Raw genomic sequence first — 21576 nt, forward strand, 5'->3', positions numbered from 1 at the left:
TGTATAAATCCAGAATCTCGTTGAAATGAAAACTATTGGAAAATTTTCAGTGCCCAGCGCTTTTGGTGGTGTTCTGACCAAATGTTTACTCTAAGAGTTTCCCAAGCATTGGTGACCAGACAGAAGCCCTCACAGGGCAGGAAAAGCACACACAAACCTCTGCATTTTTCAAACTTTAGGCTTACATTTCCTGGGGCAATGGCAGCTTCTACAGCTTCAGCAGAAAACGCCAACATCTGACCATGTCTGAATGAATGCAAATATTAATAGAACTGTCATAGGTGAAAACAGTGTCCTGGTACTTCTGGTTTTTTACTTTTTTTCTGGAAAAAGTTAATGGTCAAAGCGTAGACCTTTGTCCAAAGAGGTAAAGATAACCAAGATGGTGGATATAGATAACTTTGGCAATGAGAGACAGAGCAGGAGAGCAGAGCTAGCTGTTCACTGCCCCACTTCAATCACGTCTGTTTTCTTTTTCCACCTTCTTCGCAGCAGCTCCTTTCTAGTACTTCCTCATGGTCTTTTCCCTCATTTATTCATTTTCTCTGTCCCACCACTTCCAACACCTCCCAGTATCCACACAGTCCACCAGGGCATCTAAGGGGAGAAGGAGAACATGGGCATCAGCTTCCAGCTCTTCCAGAGCCACCACTGCCATGCACGGGTGCAACTGCTGTGGGCTCGGTCGGCGCAGCCCTCCCGCAGAGGCGGGGGAGGATGAAGCCAAATAAAAAGTAAGGTAGTGAAATCCCAGCCGAGGCCAAAACCTCATCAGAGACACCGGCAAAACACGGAAGAAAGATCCCCAGAGAGAAAACCATAGCCTGGTACTTGACTGCTAGGAGGATGGGTGGATCTGCAGAACAAAAGCCACGGCAGGATCCATCCTACTGAACGACTGCCATTGTGCAGCCCCGCGGCGGGAGAGCGCACCACCAGCACCCGGGTGGGACTATGGAGAGCAGCGCAGGGCACTGCTCAGGAGCTGGTCCAGCCGCCTGTGGACCTCTCAACTTGTACGGGCAGCAGATGCTTTGTGGGGTTACTTTAGCATTGCCTCTGCAGGTATTAATGCAGTGCTTGGGAGCCCCTGCCATGGCCCAGGACTCCACCGTGCGTGACACCATCCTAACACGAAAGACCACACACGCCTCTGCTGGGGCAATCCCAAAACCTCACCAGAACGCTTTTTAGGTATGACGCCAGCAGGGACAGCATCCAGAAACACCGTTTTCAGGTTGACTTACGCGGCTCGCGGCTGCATTGGCCACTCGTGCCCGTCCGAGACGGACAAAAGCCGGCCGCGGGGCAGGGCAAGGTTTCAGGGGCCGGGGCACTTCACGGGGGCAGAGGTCCCTGCTGAGCGGCCTGCGGCGCTTTGCCCCGCGAAACTGCTTTGGGGCGGCCGCCTGTCCTCCCCGCGGGCGGGGCCGGGCCGCGCCGCGCCGGGCCGGGCCGGGCCGCACGTGGGTACGTGACGGCGATCGGGGCCGGCGGGTCCCGGCGGCTCCTCCTCCCCCGGCGCCCGCCGGCGACTGGGCGCCGAGGCTGCGGCGGGCGGCGCGGGGCGGCGCGGCGCGGCGCGGGGCGGGGGGTGCTGCCTCCTGCGCGGCGGTGCGGGGCGCAGCGGCAGCCGGGGCCGGGAGGCGAGCGGCCCGCGCGGGAGAGGGCGGGCGGCGTCGCGGGGCGGCGGCGGCGGCGGCGGCGGCGGCGGCGGCGGGGACTGCGGGGCATCGGCGGGGGCTGCGGGCGGGGTCCGCGCCCGCGGCCGGCAGCGGTCTCTGCGCCTCAGCCGGGCTTCGCCGGGTGCTGGTGGTGCGCTCTCCCGCCGCGGGGCTGCACAATGGCAGTCGTTCAGTAGGATGGATCCTGCCGTGGCTTTTGTTCTGCAGATCCACCCATCCTCCTAGCAGTCAAGTACCAGGCTATGGTTTTCTCTCTGGGGATCTTTCTTCCGCGTTTTGCCGGTGTCTCTGATGAGGTTTTGGCCTCGGCTGGGATTTCACTACCTTACTTTTCGTTTGGCTTCATGCTGAAAAAAGGGATTTCTTTTATTTTCTCCACGCTCTTGGTTATAATCCAATGTTGATCTAGGGGGAATAACCATTCAGCCTGGCTGAAAAAAAAGCATCCGTTGAAAAGTCTCAAAGAAATATACCACGTGAGGAAAAAAAACTGGGAGAAGATCGGAATATAATCATTTTTTCTATGATAAAACTGGTGCCCCTCTTCAGGAGAACTGGTCTCAATTTATTATTATGCAACCACAAGGATCTCTTCTTTCTCAGGGTGTATAAGCTGCTGGATTGCTTTTCGCCCAAATCAATGTGGTTTCTTTGGAACATTTTCAGCAAAGGATCGCATATGCTGCAGTGTCTTTGTGGCAAGAGTCTTAAGAAAAACAAGAACCAAACTGGTAAGCAATCCATTACACTGCGTTGTTTTTCTTTTATGCTACCCTGTCTGTTGCTCGCCGAGGTAGATCTGCAATCCTGCTGAGGGGAGAAGGGGGAAATATAACGAGGCCAGCACGGACATGCATGTGCATACGTGTATGAATAAGCAAGGAGAGGTTTGGATTAGCTTCAGCCACTGTCACTACGGAAAAGAGAGAAAAAAAAAAAAATCAAAGGCGACCCTAGCCCAGCCTGCATCTCCTAGTTTCTATGTGCTATTTCCAAGGAGGAAACTTTTATATTGCTACCCTTTTTGAGGGGAAGCCGGTAGAGCCCCCCTCTCCTGTCCCCGATGTGAGCCCCCCGTGCACGCCCCCAGTCAGTTTGGGGAAGAGGAGCCCGAGTCCCCCGTGCTGGTGTGAGCCGGCCCTGCCTGCGGTGGGTGAGTGTGCCAGCACTCAGGTCCTGCACAGCACTTTCTGATTAGGTTGCAATATGTCACCCACACACACACCCCCACCCGCCTCGCTCGGCTTTCTGAAGTCAAGCCCGACACCCCCCGCCCACGGCCTCGGTGCTCCCCCTTATCACTCACCGCCCCCCGGGACTCTAGGCCGGGAAGGTGGAGGGGAGTGAGGAAAGGGGGTGGACACTTTCTTGGGGCTTGTGCCCAGACGGTAACTCAGCCAGCTATGCCAAGCGGCAGCAGCAGCCCTGCCCGGCTGGCTGCGTCTCCTCCGCCTCTCCCTGCCGGGATGACCCTCGGTACACAGGCCGGTGTCTCTGCGTGCGTCTCCATGTCTGCCTGGCAGGCAGGATCATGCGCTTCGGTTCAGCCCGGCTCCGAGGGGGAAACTTGCAGTACATTACATAAGAAATGCAAATGCAGGTGCTCTGGGCCGCCCGGTCCCGGGGGGTCACGCTGCTGCTGCTGCAACCCTCTTGCTTGGGGCGGCCGTGCGGCCAAACCCGCGGTTGGGCGAGCAAGGTGGGAGAGAAGGGATGCTCGGCGGGCGGGGGAACAGGGAGCTTTTCAGGGAAATACCGGCCCTCCCCGCCCCCTTCACACGGGGCTCTGCCCCCCCCCCCCGCCGCCGTGCTCGCTCCCCCCCGGCCGGCAGGTTGTCTGCAAGCACTTGCGTGCCTGGGGAAGCGAGAGCCGCTGGAGCCCGGGCTGTGAGGAGAGGGATGCTGTGTGTGCCGGCTGCCCTGCAGTGGCAGCTCCCGAGCAGGAGGCTCCTGACGCTGGCACTGCAGTGTAGTAGATCATAGGCTCTCGTTGCCTCTCTGACACCCCAACATCAACAAGCAGCAGCCCTGGCAGCCCGCACCCCTGTTTTCCCCGGCAGCCGAGGTGCCGGCTCCCGCCTTGCCCAGCTCAGGGCCGGTGCAGAGTGTCGAGGTGGGCATCTCGGCGGAATTTTTTCTCCCTCCCCCTCGCTCCCGTTTGCCATCTCGTCTCGTCCCTGTCCTCCCCGCCGCTGCCGCCGCAGCAAAGAGCAGCCACTTCTCAGCATACCAAAGAGGCCGAAAATGCCCCGCCGGAGGCTGCGCTCAGCCTCTCGCAAAGCGGCTTTTGCTTCACTCGCCCCTTGGCGCTGCCGCGAGCCGCCTCCCCTGGCCGGGGGCAACTTCCAAAGCCGTGTGCCCCCCCGGGGCGGGATGGGGCGGGCAGGGGCAGGGCAGCCGGCCACCTTCTCGGAGCCCCAGGGGACGCCCCCTCTCCCCGGGCCCGGGCCGGGCGTGCAGGGGCCGTGACCGCAGGGGGAGAGCAGAGCCGCGGCGTGGCTCTGCCTGCTCTGCCCGCTGCCGCCCGCTCCCCCGGGGGGGACCGGCTCCAGCGCCGTGATGCCCTGGGCGAGAGGCGATGCTGCGGAGAAAGGGCTTCGGGGGGCAGGGGTGGTTTCTAGACCTTTCAGTTTGCATACCGGAGGAGTGGGGGGTGGGGGAGACTCGTATAACCCCCTGCGTCCCACCAAAGGTCCATGTCCTTTCCTTGCCGAGGGGAGGCCGATAAGGAAACGACTCTTGAAGCCGAGACGTGTCGCTCGGGGTGCAGGGACCGCTGCACACCTTTCCTCCTCCCCAGGGACTTTGCCGCACTTGCCCCCTCTGCACGGGACGAGTGGGTTTTGGTGGCAGGAGCGGCACTGCACCCCGCCGCCACTGTCACCCTGCCTAGGGAGGGCTGAGCCGGCCCAGGGGGTGCCTGGTGGGGGGAGCCGGCCTGAGCAAGGGGGGCGAGCTGCGGCGATAAGAGCCCGGGGGGGAGGGGGGGAGGACGGCCCGGGGGGTCGCTGCGCCCCGCTGCCGAGGGGCACAGGGCGGTCGGAGAGCTGAGGGCGGAGGTGGGGGCTTGCGGTTGCCGTCCCCGCCGGCCGGGTCCGTGGTCTCGCTTGCCACCCGCACGGTTTGCGCCGTGATCCCGGCGGAGGAGCCGGGACGCCGAGCCCAGCCGAGCCGCATGGCCCCTCCTGACATCCCGTTCCCGCTGAACTGCGGCCGGCTGTCCGGGGAGGCTAATAACCCGTTTGGCCGGATCAGCTGGTAGCTCGGCCACAGCCGCTGATGCTCTGGGGGCAGATCATCTCCATCTAGGCTGCGGTCGCCCGCGGGAGAGCGGGGAACCGGTGCCGTGATGCCCTGCCTCGCCCGCCGCGCCGGGCCCTGGGGCTCCCCCTCTGCGGGCAGCTCCGCCCGCGGGAGCCGGAGAGCCGCGTCCCCGCTGCGGCACGGGGCTCCGCGACCCCCCCCCCCCCCCCGCCCCCCCGGCTCCCTTTGCCCGCCAAACTTTCCGGGAGCGGCTGGACTTTTTGGTCTCAAAAGGCACCACATGAGCGAGCAGCTGCCGCTGATCAAACCGTGCGGAAAATCAAGCAGGTTAGGCAGCTAACGCTGGCTGTAATTTCAGTTTATTTAGTTATTTTTGGCCTGGTGCACTTTTTTTGTCCCTTTCAACAGCTGGTCTTTTTCCAGAAACGGGACCGGGTGGCTCATTTCCAGATGTTCTTTGCTTTGCCTTTCCACCTCTGGCTGCAGCCCTCCCCCCTGCAGTGATGTCCTCTCGGGGCTCCCCTGCCATCCCCTGGGGCTGCCGGGCTTACTGGCACCAAGCAGAGCTCTGGGAGGGATGGGGTGTCTGGTGAGGTGTATGCAAGTCTCTGGCAGGGTTGCATCAGGAGGCTTAGGTTTTTATTTAGTAATTTTGTTATGACCAAATTTGTTTCAAATTTGATATCCCAGAAAGAGGAGCTGCCTTCGATTGCTACAATTATGTATGTCTTTTCATTTCTTCATATGGAGAAAAAACTTTGAGAATCACTAGGTATGGCTTTGCTTGCAGTGATTGATTTCTTTTTTTTTTTTTTACTATTCCTGAGTTTAATAGTACAAAAAGCAATGAAGCTCCACATATCTTCAGCATCCTAACCAGCATGAAAATATTTGCAATGATGTGCTAGGTGTGCTGGGCCTCGCTTACATTTACAATTATTTCATTTAGCTCTGCCGTTCTGGCTTGTCATACACATGGAGAGGACTTCACAAATTGTGAGACAAAAGAGACTTTTTCTCGCAAAGAGTTATAAATTGCTTGAGACTTGAGCCAGGGCTTGCAATGATAAGATGCCATCCTGGTGGCTTACCCCTTCCCACCCCAAGCTCTAAACTGGGTACAATCAGTAAGGACATGGCTAAGTCATGGGGAGGATTTGGGGCTTGAGGGGAAATGGGGAAGGAGAGTATCTCTGGGTGTTTTTTGAAGCAAATACAGCAAGTGAATAGATTTTTTTTTTTTTTTAATCAAATGACACCTGTTAGGGTGCCCATGGGAGATGAGTTAGTTGGCTGGAGTACTGGATGCCCCCATGGCAGGAATTGCTATCACATTTCTCTCCTGGTGGCAGCCCAGCAGACAGAGGATGGATCAGGTTTCCTCTCCATTTACCTCCAAGGAGAGGCATCTCTCCAACTCAGTCAGGGGTGTTGACAGGAGAGTAGATGGAAATTGGCATTACTACAAATATGTTGCTGATAAAGGAATTTGGTTGCTGTTAGTATCAATCCCGTATCAATCTCAAACACAAAGCCTATTTAAAAAGAAGAGCATCTGAAACGCTGGCTGTGGCATTTCAGATCTCTGCATTTTAAACTCCTTCTCTGGAAAATAGTCAGACTATTCTTTCATGGTCGCTTATAATTTTGAAAAAGTTTCTAAGCATAACCATGCGAGACTGGATTTGTTTGAAGCAGAAGCTTGGGTCCTGCCCATAAAATATATAGTGTGTCTTTACCTGAATTCTAAGTAAATTCTCCCTCCCCCCCCCCCCCCCCCCCCCCCCCCTTACTCAGAGAAAACAAACCTCCCACCAAAAGACAAAGGGTATTTTGCCTCAGTAAAAGCTGCAGGATCAGGTCCTTGAAGTTTCTTTCATGTAGGTCTGAAAAGCAGCTCTGACTGCCTGAGTACCATAATTCCTATACTGTTAATTAAGCCACAGTGTGTTTCTCTCACTCAAATGTAAAATTGCCTATTTACATGTATCTCACCTACTGAAGTTTTGTCCTCTGTGGAATACATTTTGTGAATTTATACAAATTTAATTATTCTTGATCAAATTAAATTGCATATTTTACTTGTTAAGGGGTGAAATTTATGCCTGCTCATGCATCTCCCTACTGTGATAAAATGCTTGCACCTAGTTCAATGTCTGCTAATGATAGACCATTTATAAATTAATTTAAATATACAAAGGATGACTTAGGCTTAGGGAAAATATGAAAAATGTATTTACAGATATCATTGGTTTAAATATTTATGTGTATATGCAGTTTTCATTTGAGTTTGATGTTTATTCTACTTAACCTGCTTCGATTATGTTAAGTATATTAATTTTGAGCTAAAATTCCTATTGACTTTAAATTTAGATAAGGAGTGATTTAGACATTCAGAATTTGTCCCTTTGCAAAGCTTTTCTGTCCAAAAAATGCCTGTAAAAATAGAATCTGGAGAGGAGGGAGTTGTTTGAAACTGGAAACCAGTTTTTCAAGAGGACTTAATAAAACTAAAAAAAATTAGGAAGCAGGGCGTTACACTGACTCTGGGGTGGTATTTCGTAGTTGGTGGAGTCACTACTGAGGTTTTCGTGTAATCACTCAGCATGTAGGATGAAACGCTGCGAGTCTAGAATGTGGTTGGATAAACGAAGTGGTTGTGTGCGAATTAAACTCTGCTGAATATTTACAGATGTTTGTCAAATGTGCCTGTGAGCACCGGGTCCTACCGGAGCAGGTTTCATTCGGTGGAGGATGACCTCGTTACTTTGGGAGCAGTGATTTGTTTCTCTACCTAATTCTGTTTCAGATGGCTTTTGTGATTTTTGGACACACTGTTACTTTCTTGTGCTTTGCTTTCCTGCATGTTAAAAATCATAGACGGTGTTTCAACATTGCACAAGTATGCTGTTGGTCCTTTTGTTTGCTTTTCGCATTTCAGCAAATGATAGCTTTTCAAAGACAAATTACTAGTTTACTGAACAACTTACTGAGTAACAAAACATTGAATGATCTTAAAATTTTGCAATCTCTGTTGTAGAAAAAAATTGCTAGGCTGTAGCACAAAGCTTGATGTACAATTAATGTACCTGAGAGCTACTTTCCACTGTACAGAAAGAGTGTGGATGGTAGAAAAACAGCGTACCTAGAAATAAACTTTGCAGGACTGGGGCTGTGTTTAGTTCAGAAACAGCCTGCTTCTTGCACGGAGTGTGTTTCTACTTGTCAGAACAAACAAAGCAACTGGGAAGAAAATCTTTTGATTGGACACCATGTGATAAAGTGCTCAAAGGACTATATTCATCTTCAGACTAGCTATTAAAAAAATAAAATATCATGTTCTCAAAGTGGTTTGTTAGAGGTTCTGAGCCACTCAGAAGTACTGAACGTTATAATTGCAAAGCGAACTGATGGTGTTTGGGACCATGATGGACTGAAATCATAGCAAGCAAAATGTATGCAATATACTCTGCAGCAAAGGTAAATAGTGTGTGAATAACTAACAAAGTTGTTATTCAAATCAGGAGCACACTGAATTTGAGGGCAAAACCTCAAAAATAATTGAGAAAGGCTTTTAGTGGATAAATGGCATGCAGGTTTGGTGTATCTGTAGCATACTCTGTTAGAAACACTCCCATTAAATAGAAGCAAGGAAAGTAAATAGCTGCTGATGAGACGGCATTGAGAAGTCAGAATAATAATATCTGTAGTAAAATTCAGTGCACAAGTCAGAATAATAACACCTTCTGCAGTAAAATTCAATGTGCTAGTTTAGGTAACATACTGTGTTGAACATAATCAACATTTTAGTAGTTTGAGAGTTAATATTGGATGGTTGTGTGGGTCAAATGACAATAAATGACACGCAGTTGCTAGCAGAAATTGATGGTGTAATTTTAATATCCACATTTTGTGTTTCACTCTGACACCTGCTTTTAACTGGAAACAGCATGAGGAATTGCACTGAACAAGTTTAATGTTTGCACAGAGAAGGTAGTATCTTAGAAATTACTTGGCTTAATCATTTTGTGGCACTAAAATTAACCTGGTCCCATCAGACAATCGAATCGAAACAAGGTTAAACATTTTAATTCCATTGGAATTGTTTTGGCTTTTGCTCTCAGGCAGTGATACAAATAAGATGTAATCCTCTCTGAAAAATTTGTTTTTTAAGGAGATTCCAGAAAGGTCTGTATTTCACTGAGCTGATAGGGGAATAGACCTTGCTGTTCCCTGAAAAATCATCATGTTATCTATGTTTTTATTCATGCAGCTTTGTCATTTGGAAAGATAAGAACATAGTGAGGATTCAGAACATGCGGGACTCATGCCTTAGCTCTTGAACATGTCCTCTCTCCAGCACTGGGCATTAGGTGGCGTAAGAAAAATACAGGACACAGGACAAATCTAGGTTTGATCCCTTCCCTAATCTGACCTCGCGGTTTTCATCTGTCACTGGACAATCTTAAATCAGAGCTTTTCTTCAGGCCAGTGCGTGTGGTGGTGAAGGAGCTATATACCTTTACTCGTCAAACGGCATTTCTAGTTTTGGGCGTCAAAAACTTTGCGTGGGAGTGAGCTCCATGTGACCGCGTGGTGTGTGGAAAGGGCGTGGAGGGGTTTGCACTTTAAGTGTGTGCTCCTTGGTTCTTCTCCTGTTGAAAAAAGAGGCTAACGCTGCTATTCTTGCTCTGTGTTTGTGATTACCGATCACAGGGAGCTTTTCAGGGGTGAGTATCTCATCTATAAGGTGAAGGACACTTCTGCTACAATGCCTTATCCTTCCTTGAACTGTCATAAAATACTAAGCATTTCATAGAATCATAGAATCATAGAATGATTTGGGTTGGAAGGGACCTTAAAGATCATCTAGTTCCAACCTTCCTGCTGCGGGCAGGGACACCCTCCAGTAGAATTGATAGATTTTTATCATCTGAGTTCCTGTGTGGTATAACTTGCCTTTGCTGAGGACATATGATGGCTCTGGCTTTGGAGGACAAAGATGAGACAGCAGCTGACACATCCCTTTGCATGGGGATCTGCCTCTGTGGTCCTCCTGAAGTCACTGGAGGGTTTTGATGGTGCACTGTCATTGCCCACCATCCCACCACAGACCAGAAGCTCACAAAACTGTAGGGCTGTGAGGAGGAGGGAGTCCCGTCTTGGCAGGTTGCCTCTGCTTTCATCCAGCTAAAAGGAGTTAATTCCTATGGATTTTCTAGGCCTATGGGATAGGGAAGTATCTCCTGCAAAGGGCATGTTTTCACAGAGTCCTTTCTCTTGAGGGAGGAAGCAGGATATTGCTCCCTTGAACAAGCTTTTAAAGAATTAAGCTCTAGTGTGACCGAAAACTAGAATTTCGTACCAGTGTTGAATGGTTTGAATAGGAGAGAGAGCTTGCATATAAAAGCAAAGACTTCTGTTTACAGACAAATCTCTTGGTTCTCACCAATGCTAGCAAAGGAAATATACAGGAATTTCATCGCCCTTTAATGAGGTTTGAGCCGAAAATGTTAATTTAAAGAAGGCAAGTTTGCCAGACTTGTTACTCTTTCAGTAAATGTATTTCTAAGCACGTCCTGCTACATTTAAACAAAACACCCAGATTAAACAGTTCCCAGTTCACACCTCTCATTAGAGAAGTGCATTATGAAGCATTACTATTGCCTGGTAGTTTCTACACGTATTACTCATTGCTAATATAGGTATATTTATTGACATTGAATGAGATGAACCGGAGTCTTCAGTGCAAAACATAGCAGAAAATACAGAAAAAGATGTGGAAAAATTATACAGTAAGGAAATGCTTAAAAAAATCAGTTAAATCATTGGTATAGCAATATCTTATAGAGTATCCTATGAGGAATATCTTAACAAGGGTTAAATTAACAGTAGTGCTTATTAATTCATGATATGAAAAAACATTTTACAGTTCTGATTTTCTTGAAACTAGAAATTGCAAGTCAAAACCCAGACTGCTAATAGTCCCTGAGAAACTGAACCTAAGCATGATTTAGGCAGATTATCCCACTAGGAGATCAACCCGAGATCTCAGATGTGAATTAACTTCAGGCTGTCTGAAACCCAGGTGCAATTTTGTGGCTTGGATTCTTTCAGCTTTCGGTAAAATCCATGTTTTTAAATGGCATTAGGAGGTGGATTAAAATTTGTAAAGCCTTGTGCCCCCCAGATATTTCCCCCTAGCCCCTTGCTGGGATAATTTTTTTTTTTTTTTAATGTTTGTCCCCATGAAGGAGACTTTCTGCCTCAAAAACTAGGGTTATAAGGACTTTCAGTACTGACATTTGCTAGTCTCCTGGCTTTACTCAGATCTGTTTTATCTCCATGAAAATGACCTTGACCCATCCCAAACACTGTCACCTCCATTATAGCCTCTCACATCTTTTTCAGTTCCTTCACCTGCTGCTTATGTAGGCATCTCACCTTTTTACTTTGGGTTAGCGTCTCTGAGGAAAATTAGCCCTTAATTATATTTCAGATATTTTTAAGTTCTTTCTACCACTTTGAATAATTAGCTAGTGGCAGTGAGCAGAATGACTGTACAGGTTATTACTGATGTAATAGATATTTTTGATGGATGAAGGGTAGGCTGATGGACTATCCTTTGTTTTATTGGGCATGAGCTCTATGACTGATTGGTTTCCCTCTTTCTGCTACTTTACAGTAGCAGAACAGTAGCAGAAGTACATAAATGCAGAGGCAGTAAAGCAACTGTGATTGATTAGCAAAAGACAGTAAAATCAGCAAGAGGATTCAGAAGACCTAAGAAAAAATTCTATCCCTTTCATTTGTTTGGAGGATTATTTGAGGATATTACTTGCTTGAGGATAAAATGCTTTATGTGGGATTCTGCTGTTAAAGCTGCATTCCTCAGCTTCCAGGGAAGTTTTCGGGATAATATTGCTGAGCAATTCTTGTTTGAGGTGGTAGGGAATTGGTTCCAGGTCCTGGTTTTGCCTTCTTACATGGGTGCTATGTGTCTCCTTGAAGCTTGTGGCTGTGGTACCCTGCTGAAGAGTTCCCAGAGAACTGCAACACCCATGTGGATGCAAGGCATGCCCCATATGTCCATACCTTCAGCAGGGGACAGACAGAGCAAACCTGAGGTCTGGCTCTTGCTCACCTTTGATTCACCTTGTTCACCTTTGACTGAGTTCACTTTTGATAGTCTAGTTTTGAGACATTATTGTATGGGAGGATTATGACAAGCCACTTCAGCGCAGCATGCTCTAGGGTTCCTGCTGACCAGGGACATTTGTGGCAAAACCAGTGACCGTATGTGTTGTTCAACCCCGTGTTCTGAAGTGTTGAACTCTGCCAACTTGCACAAAGTTTTGAAACATGTCAGAGATGAATTCTCTTACCTTCGAAACTTGTAGCATGGACTCTTCTTCCATGGAACAGGGCACCTAAAAGCATTAGGAAATTGTTTTGCAGCAAATATGTCATTATGTAGTGTTTGTATCGAAGACTCACAGTTTTTGAAGGAGGTCTTATTTTGGTTTTGAACTGCACTTTAAACCCTGATAATGTTTGTGGAATTGTAAAAGTGTAAGAGAAAAAAAAAGCTGTTGTAGTTTCCTAGGTAATATGTACCTCCGTAAAATCAAAGAGTTTACTCATGGTAGGAGGAATGTGCACCAAGGTAGTCACTGGGAGTCACTGGGATTTTGTGTTCTAATGTGTTTCCTCATTCCAGTTTGTCTTTGCAGTTTATAAGAGGTGATATATCTGGGTATTACTGACATGAAATGGAGATGATTCCTGTGATTTGTGGGCCACAGAAGATATTCTCTCCTCACTGAAGGTTTTCAGTGCAAGTACTTCTAAGAAGACATTGGCTTTCTTAGCATTTCCACATCACACATGTTGATTTTGACCATTGCCATAAACCATTGAGGAAAACACAATCTAAGGAGTTCCTCAAGGTACCTAAGTAAATACCATGCTCTCGATTAAAAAAAAAAGTCTTTAAGCACAATGAGAAAAAATAATTTAACCTAAGGATATGCAGGTGAATATCATGGTAGTTTAACTGTATGGCTACTTAATTTCATGGCCTCTTAGATGTTGGATGAGAATGATTTTATTTCAGTAGTGCCAGCTGCCATCAAGATGAAAGTGGAGGCAGCGGTTTAGGACCTTACAACCGAAGCAGAAGTAAGCTGTAAGTTGTGCAGGGTGGATTAAAATCTTTTAATAAAATATCAGGAGAAACAGCAGCATGAGGGTTTATTATATTTGCTGAGGCCCATTTTCCTTGGCTTTCAGTGGGTGGCTGGAGTGACTATGGTCTAAGTTGGCTATCAAAAAGAATACCTGCTAATAGATTTAAGATGGAAGATGAGGAAAAGATAAATACTAAGCCCTTGTAGTCATATATATATAGGTTAAAAATTTGGGGGTGGAACTTGATGAAGTTTGAACAAAAGTAAGTCAGAATACGATGTTAGTACATTAGGTGAAATTTTTTTTCAAGTGCTGTGTAGATGATACATGAATAGTGTGGGATGCTCTCTCTCCCACTTATTCTCAGAGGGAGATGAAAAACCAGAATGACAAAAGAAATTATAAAGTAAATAATAAAGGGATTAAAGGAATCTGTAGTCATTTAGAAAGGCTAGTGATAGAGAGTTCTACAGGCAAGCAGAATTTAGAAATTAAGCTACTTATCAATTGAAGAGCAAATAGATCTGAAATTTAAGGACATTTTCATGGAAAACATCTATTTCTAGAAGCGTTTCTTTCCCAAGGACATCTAAAAGAGTTACATTTGAGAGTCTAGCTTCTCTCAATTCATTCCATTTATAGCTACCTTGTTAAAGGTGAGATATCCTTGTAAATGTTGCTTTCCTTTTATAAATGACGGTGCTCCCACACTCTCATGAGTCTACCAGCTGTCATTGCAGAGCTCTGAAGGAGCGGCCTCCAGGGTGACCTTAGGCTGAGCGTCCGGTGCCTCCTGCCTGCCTACCTGCTGTCGCACGGACGGTCTGCATGCCGTCTGCCTGAGCACGCCTGGCAGCCCTTGCTGGTTTGGACCTGCATGGGCATGTGGAGTCCTACGTGTGGTCCAGCTGCCTGGGCTAACACCTGCAGGCTCACCTGCATGTGAGATGGCACATGAGAGACGTGAGTCTACTCAATGAGGGTGGCCCTCAAGCTAAACTGAAACAGTCAGTGTAGTTGCCGCAGAAACTGCTGTTGAGAGGAGATGTGTTATTCCCCCCCTGCCCCCCCCAACCCCCCAAAACTGATTTACAACACAACTTTTAAAGTGCAGTGTATGTGCTTCTTTGCATCTTAAGCTTTGTAAATTTTTTTTATCAGACACCACGCACCGGGAGATATAAACTATAGAGGTAGGCAACACTAGAAGCATTTAAATAGCTTTTGTCCCTATCAGGAGGTTTCAAAGGCATTTCTGCACACGTGCAAGCATTAGGCACTGTGAAAGAGGGTAGTATAGGTTCAATATTAATTTGCCTTTTTCTTCCAATAGCTTATGAAGTCCACAGTCAAATAGGCCAGGAATGTTAGGTGCCATTCAGACCTAGTAGATCATTGTAAATCTGCATCAAGAAGCTTATACTGGAGATCTTAAAGTATCTTCAAAGGGAGAGCCACTCTCTTCTCATTAACAGATGGCAAGTAAGAACTGTGAGTAAGAACTGTCCACCTTCAGTTTGGCATTGATATCCTTCCCCCACCTTAAACTCCTCCTAGTTGTTCAGGAACCTAAGACTGAATTTATATTGCTTAATTAAAAAGGGCCAGGGATTGATTCAAGTCCAAATGGCTCTGGCTGGCTCATGTCCATATTACTTGCAGTTACAACCCTCCCTAGCAGATTTGGCTTGGAGAGAGCTAACTGAAGTGGTCCAAAAGTGCCTGGGACTTAAGGAACAAGTGTGGGTGACCAGTGGTCTAGCACTTCTTTTATTTAGCAGTATGAGCACAGCCAATGAAGATCAGAAAACTTTCACCTCCACTAAGGAAGGTTAGGGCAAGCTCTGCTCGTAGGGTGATTTACTTGTGCCCCCATCCTCATTGTGGGAACGCACCTGGACTAATGACAGAGTATGACACCATCCCAGCCAGGAAAAGGGGTATTACAGCTTCAATAGCAGGGATGAATCCCAGCTTTGTCCTTTGAGGAAGGAGCATCTAGAAAGGGGCTTCCCATGGGCTCTTGGTTAACCCTGTGAAAAGCTGGTGGAGGAAAGAGACCAGAGTGCCCCGCTTTGGAGTAAGTTTGGCAGCTGAGCACCACACGAGTCTGCAAGGAATGTATCATAGTGAATTTCTGAAGAGGCCAAACCAGACGGGAAGGGAGGCTTAGTCTTGCTGGGGAAAGTAACAGATTTCCCCTTTCTCCTTCCTCTGACAAGAAGCAGATGCACCTCCAGGGTAAGGAAGAGCCAAAGGACAGGAGGTTTCTTCTGTCTCTAAATAAAACCTTTTTCTTCCACTTCACTGACTTGTACTTGCTTTCCTCCCCACTCACCTTACTAGGGATCACCCCTTCATTTGTGTGAGCATGTGCAATGAAACTGGTCAACGCTATCGGTCATCTGAGTAACCTGTTGTTTTACTGCACACCCATCTGCTCTTTGCTGAGCTATATGGACACTGACCTGAGTTGCTGCTGCATGTGCATCTTGATCTTCCTTGAATCAAAGAGTATTTATTTCTCCCCAGATGACCACCAGTCCCTCTTTTACCTTATATAGTTGTGAGGAGCACAAGTAAAAAACATTTTTACTGATTATTGATGCTTTGAATATTTCGGCAGCCTAAATCTGGTCATAGTCTCTGAATTAGAAGGATCTGCCTTATAGTCTGACAGTATGCTTCAGTATATTTGTGTGTATTTTGCCTATATTAATGAAAATTAGAGATACTAAATTGGGGGTTGTTTTTTTGTTGTGTGGGGGTTTTGGTTTGGTTTGTTGGGTTTTTTTTAATATTTTTAGGGAAAATCAGTTTATAGCACTTGGAATCTTGTCCTGGTTTCAGCTGAGAAAGAGTTAATTTTCTTCCCAGCATCTGGTATAGTGCTGTGGTTTGGATTTGGTATGAGAACAATGTTGACAACACACTGATGTTTTAGTTGTTGCCAAGCAGTCAAGGACTTTTCAGCTTCTTGCACTACCCTGCCAACGGGTAGGCGGGGGGCACCCAAGAAGCTGGGAGGGGGCACAGCCAGGGCAGCTGACCCAAACTGGCCAAAGGGATAGTCCATACCATATGATGTCATGCTCCATATATAAATGGGAGGTGGGCCGGGAGGTGGGGCAGCTCGGGGACTTGCAGAGCATCGACTTTGGGTAGTGAGAAAGTGTGTTGTTCATCGCTTGTTTTGTATTTTTTTTAATATTATTATTAGTATTATCTTATTTTTCTGTCCTAGTAAACCGTCGTTATTTCAACCCATAGGTTTTACCTTTTCTTTTTTTCTCTCCCCCATCCCACTGGGCAGAGGAGGGGGGGAGTAGTGAGTGAATGGCTGCGTGGTTGTTTTAGCTGCCTGCCGGGTTTAGCCACGACAAATCTCTGGATTCTGCAAAGGGTATGTTTACTCTTGAATTTAATGCTAAATACGAAAAGGTTGAATTTAAGCAGTGAATATTCCTCTTTTCATGAATTCCCTGAAAACCTCTTGAGGTAACTGTTCCTTTACAAATTAAAAATCTGAAGAAACCCAAGTAATATTACTTAATCTGGGACTAAGAAGGGTGTTGCATTTAGCAGGAGCAGAGATTTTAATGTTTTCATTGCCTACAATAGAGCCAATTGTGAAAAGCTCTGATGATGGGGCACAGTTTTGTGTTGCCTTAAAATAAAGTATAGTGGGGGCTGTGTTCAGTGCGTGGGCTTGTTACGAAGAGCTGGGATTTCTGAAACCACTCTAACCACTCTGTAAATTTGGAAGTCGAGTCAAATCTTCTAAGCCAGTAAAGTCTTTTTAACAATAGAGGAGTAAAAGACTTTCAGTATAAATAATTCTGTTCATTAGGTATCTTCGAAAGTTGTTTCTTCAGTTAGTAGCACATTAATGTGACATGTCTAGAACCTTTCACATGGCATGGCAATTAAGCCAATTTGGGCCAGACTAACTGCATTGAGTTTCTTTCCAAGAGTGAAAATACATTTTCTTCACTCGCCCTTCCGGGCTGGGGAAATGAAATTTTTTGATGTCTCCTCATTTACAGTGTCTTTATTTTTGGCATGCTACCTGAAAGCACCAGCTTTAACCCTGCTTCTGGAAGTTCCTTGCTATTTGCTTTACGCTGCAGTGCTCCATTGTCAGATTAGGTCATCAAAGGCCTCCAAAGAAGCGTTTTACAGGCGGATAAAGGCAGCATGCTCTCCGTGGCCAGAGCACAGGACCGTTCTTGTGATAGAAGTGATCTTTGCCCTCAGAGGGAAAGAAGTGGGAAGGGTTTTTTTGCCTTGGCACACTGCTTTGGGGTTTTTAAAATGTAGCTACATTTAAATAGTCATATCCTTTCTTGCTAATCCACCACTCCTTGGACTCTGTAAGGAGAGGCCTCTCTTTCTGTGGAAGACAATAATTTTCTTGTACAGATTAAATGGTTCTGTGCTTAATCTACTATTACTTGAATAATTCTTACAGTGTCAGCCTCAGTCTGCTCCATCTTCTCATCTATTTTAACTTACAGTGACTAATTTGCAGAACAAGCATGTCTTCCCCAGTTTGCATTCAAGGGCATTAATGTATAATGAAACTAATCTAGGTATACAGAAACCAAATAGAACAAGCAGCAAATGAACGTTTGAGACAGAACAACAATTTCCCACCATGTGGACACGGTCCTCTTGGGTTTTCCATCTAAAGAGAATTGAGCTTTTTCTCAGAATCCCAAAGTTCTTGGTTGTTTCATTGCTCTATTAGGTACAGGCAACAGTGGAAACCAGAACAAACTGGAGGTTACACAAATAGATTTCAGAAGTCTCAATGTGTCTTCAACGAAGGACCTCGAAGCACATTTATAAAATGAAAGGCTGAGTTGGCAGGAATTTCTAATCCTTTTGAAAAATACTTCTAAAAAAAGGAATATCAGAGAATGAAAGCTCAAACTGCAAACATTGTGGTATACAAATTGGTAAGCAAGTCACCTGGTAGTCTCCTTGCCCCTGATACACGGCACTAATGTTTTCTCCCTGAGGGGGATGTGCAACAACAGTATTACGATTTTTTTTTTTTTTTAAAATCCAGTACAAAAAGATCTAGCTATTGTAGAAATATGTGGCATCAGTAGATGTTAGCAGTACTTTTTAAAGAATAGCACTAAAAATATTTATTCTTTTAAGGCTGGATATAATGGTGAGTTTATAAAGCTTCTGAAAGAGACTGGTGGCACGGCCAGTACGTAACGTGCTGCCCAGTGGACTGCAGTACACTCAAGTAATTATGAAATAACGGTCCATCACCAAAACAAAATGTAAAAATTCTTGCTTTAAGTTCAGGGCTGTTTGACTTAGGAGGGAAGTTTGGCCAAAAAGCTCTGTGATACTAAAGCCAGCATTCGTGGTACCCTCTGTGAGTGCCTAACCCTTTTAAACCGAAAAGACACTGAGACAGTCAGGTGGCTGAGGTAGTGAAGCAATGTTTTCTGGAGGGTTTGTAGGAACCAATTATATGCAATTTGTTTAAATTAGTGGTGAGCAGTTCTACATTAACAGTTGTCTAAGTGCTGATGGGTAGGAGTGTCTGGAGTGTGGTACTTCGCATGCTTAAGTCATACCTGCACTTCAAGAGGAGCCAGATCTTTCCTCACACCCAATGCTTTCATACCTGAAAGCTGAAGCTTTTTTGCTCAGATAATTTTACGAGCTCATTTTACATCAGTGTGCATTTGCATTCCTGTCTTCTTTTTTCTGTTTTGTTCATAACTGAGCAAAGTGTCGCCACACTATTTTCAAGGTCATAAATTAGCCATTGCTCCTACATTTCCTGTAACAGCCCTGTTAAAAAACATCTTTTCTGCCATAATATTCCACAGCCGATGACTGGGTGGACTGCTCTTGCTCCTAGACACGTAATTACCTAATTAGAGGTTATCCTGCTAACAGAGTTCTTCAACCTGAATTTCCTCTTCTTAGCCCACACAGGACATGGATATGGGAAAATTACTTTTGCTACTGCCATGGCTTCTACTACTGTCCATTTGCTTATTCCCTTCCTTCCTCCTTCAGCTCTCTCTGCCCGTCTTCCTTTCACGTAACTTTGTTAGAGGGAGAGTGAAAATCCTGCTTTACAGCACCCAGCGGGGAAATTTTTCTGCCTGGGGAAGGGATTTGGAGCAAGGCTTTCTCACCACCCTCCACTTCTGTGGGTACAACACAAAGCTCCTGTCAGTTCACATCCTTCACTGCGGTGCGGGGCCTCGGCAGGACTGTATGTGTCCGTGTATTTTAAATTCTAACGGATTTTAAAAAGCCTGAGAGCTAGGACACCTCTGTTGTGCTCCATAAGAGATCTCACGGTCTTTCTCCTACAGTTCCCTTCAGTGATGAGAGAAAGTATCTGGTGCTTTCAATTTGGTCATTTCAATGCCATAGTGACAATTATTGTCATCCCTGGAGCGTGGCGTGTGGCCCCGCCACCTGATGAGGTTCACCGTGATGAAGCCGTTTTGTAACGGAAGAAACCTTTGCTTTAGGAGTGAGGAGGTCTTGAACTTAGAGTTTATGGTACTGTGGGGCAAATACTGCCCTTCTGAGAACAAGCTCTGCTCAGAACAAATTAGGGTGGATTCGAATAACAGATGGGAAGGGAAAAGGCTTCTGAAATTTCTCTAGAGAGAGCACATGCTCTGCTCACTGTAACATCCAGCCTGTGTGCAGAGGGATTTGCGTGAGTGGAGTAGAGGGAGGAAAGATCAAAGCCAGTAAATCCAGATGTCCCGCAAATGAGCGTCAGGCTTTGTGGCTCAGATATCAAAATTTGTGGGTCTTATTACTAAAAGTTCTTCTATTCTACAGAGGGTGGAAAAAAAGAAAGGTTTTAATTTTATTATAGAGAGCCTTCCTGCGCTTCTGTGTACTATAGTGACCTTATTCACTGTGTACTCAACTCCCTTCCAGTTCTTCCAGGTTCATGGATACCATGAGTCTGTTAATACTTACAAAATTACCTTTATTTTGATTCTTCTTCATCATGCAGCAGCCGTTTCAGCTGTGTCCACTCAACTTTGCTCCATTTTTGGCAATACTGTAATGAGGATTTAAGATGATAATGTCTATACAGGAGCCAAATAGTCATATTTATGATGGATGTACATGACCTGAAAGAACACTCACAGGTCAATTTTGGTATTACTGCCCTGATATCTCATAGTTTGGCATGTACAAAGAAGCATGAAGGATTTTTCAGTGGATGCTAGTTCTATTAGACTTTAGTTTTTTTGCAGGCCACTTTTAGTTTAAAAGGTCTAGTAATAATTTGAGGGATAAATAGGTTAATACACATTATACAAATTCCCAGTCTGCTGTTAACAGATCACAAAATGTTCTTAAAGGTAGAGTGTATTGTTAATGGTGGGATCGGGCTCATGATTCACTTGTCATGTCTTGGAACATTAGTTGTGTTACCAAAAAAACCTCTTTTTGTTTGGAGCATTCAACCCCAGCCTGAAGGTCTTTTCAGTAAGGGGAAACACTGCCCTTGGCTTGGATGAGTGTTGGAGAGAAAATTTTCCGATGCTTATTTAATAAATGGGATCTATTCGTAAAATGGAAGGATGGAAGGTGCAGCTGGCCTGTTTGGTTTTTAGGGGTAGAATTAATGTTCAGTTTCTTAACCAATCTTTCACAACTTTATAGTATTACCAACGTCTTTCAGTATTTTGGTGAATGATGGGATCAATGATGCAAAAATTGTATCAATTCAGTACTAGCAGGCTGAAGGCCCTGTCTGTGTCTCAGGCTTTACCCAAGTGAAAATGCTAACCTTTGATTATGTTACAAGGATTAGTAGCAAAAAGCAGGTTCAAATTTGCTGCCTTTAAGATTAATTGTTCCTGGAAATGATCCAGTTGTTTTATTTATCCTTCAGAAACTAAGAAATGATTATTTCTGAGTATATCTCCTACCACCTTTTTTTTTTTCCTCTCTGCTCTTGGAAACTGGAACAAAAGTGTTGCAGATTGCCTTTCCTCCCTCCCTACAGGTTCGAAATCTTCCTAGCTGTTATTGTACCTCAAGAGGCATAGATAAGGACTGATTTTACTGTATCAAGCGACTCACAATACAGCATGTTCATACTGAGCTGCATGCTGCACGATCTGTGCCAACTCATTGAGTCTCAGGCTGCAGCTTTGAAGAATTGTGTATGCAGAGATGACAATTCCTACAGTTCACAAGCTCATGTCTGAACGGATATTTTTCATTCACATACTGTATTACAAGTGTAACAGAAAAATATTGTCTACATGCAAGCCTGAGGAGATACAAGAAGCACTGACATTGCTGGGCCAAAGTTGTCACTCATGTAAACAGATGAAACTGTATTGACTTGTTAAGGATTATCTCTTTATAAACTGGCACTAAATGCTGTATAGTTTTTTCTAAAAGACCC

At 46.0% G+C, this 21576-nt stretch overlaps 1 protein-coding gene across 3 annotated transcripts in view; it reads left to right on the forward strand.

Annotated features, from left to right (window-relative positions):
- The first annotated feature begins 1558 nt into the window (after positions 1-1558).
- Positions 1559-21576, forward strand: part of FGF14 (fibroblast growth factor 14) — a 423436-nt gene continuing 403418 nt past the window's right edge. For 2 of the 3 annotated variants that reach the window (XM_075740678.1, XM_075740694.1), the window contains exon 1: positions 1559-2416. In XM_075740678.1, coding sequence (XP_075596793.1) covers positions 2209-2416 — 208 coding nt within the window. In that variant the 5' untranslated portion in view covers positions 1559-2208. The remainder of the gene's footprint in view (positions 2417-21576) is intronic. The other variant, XM_075740717.1, reaches the window with a different exon arrangement.

Source organism: Balearica regulorum, chromosome 1 (assembly GCF_011004875.1).
Source record: "Balearica regulorum gibbericeps isolate bBalReg1 chromosome 1, bBalReg1.pri, whole genome shotgun sequence".
NCBI lineage: Eukaryota > Metazoa > Chordata > Aves > Gruiformes > Gruidae > Balearica > Balearica regulorum.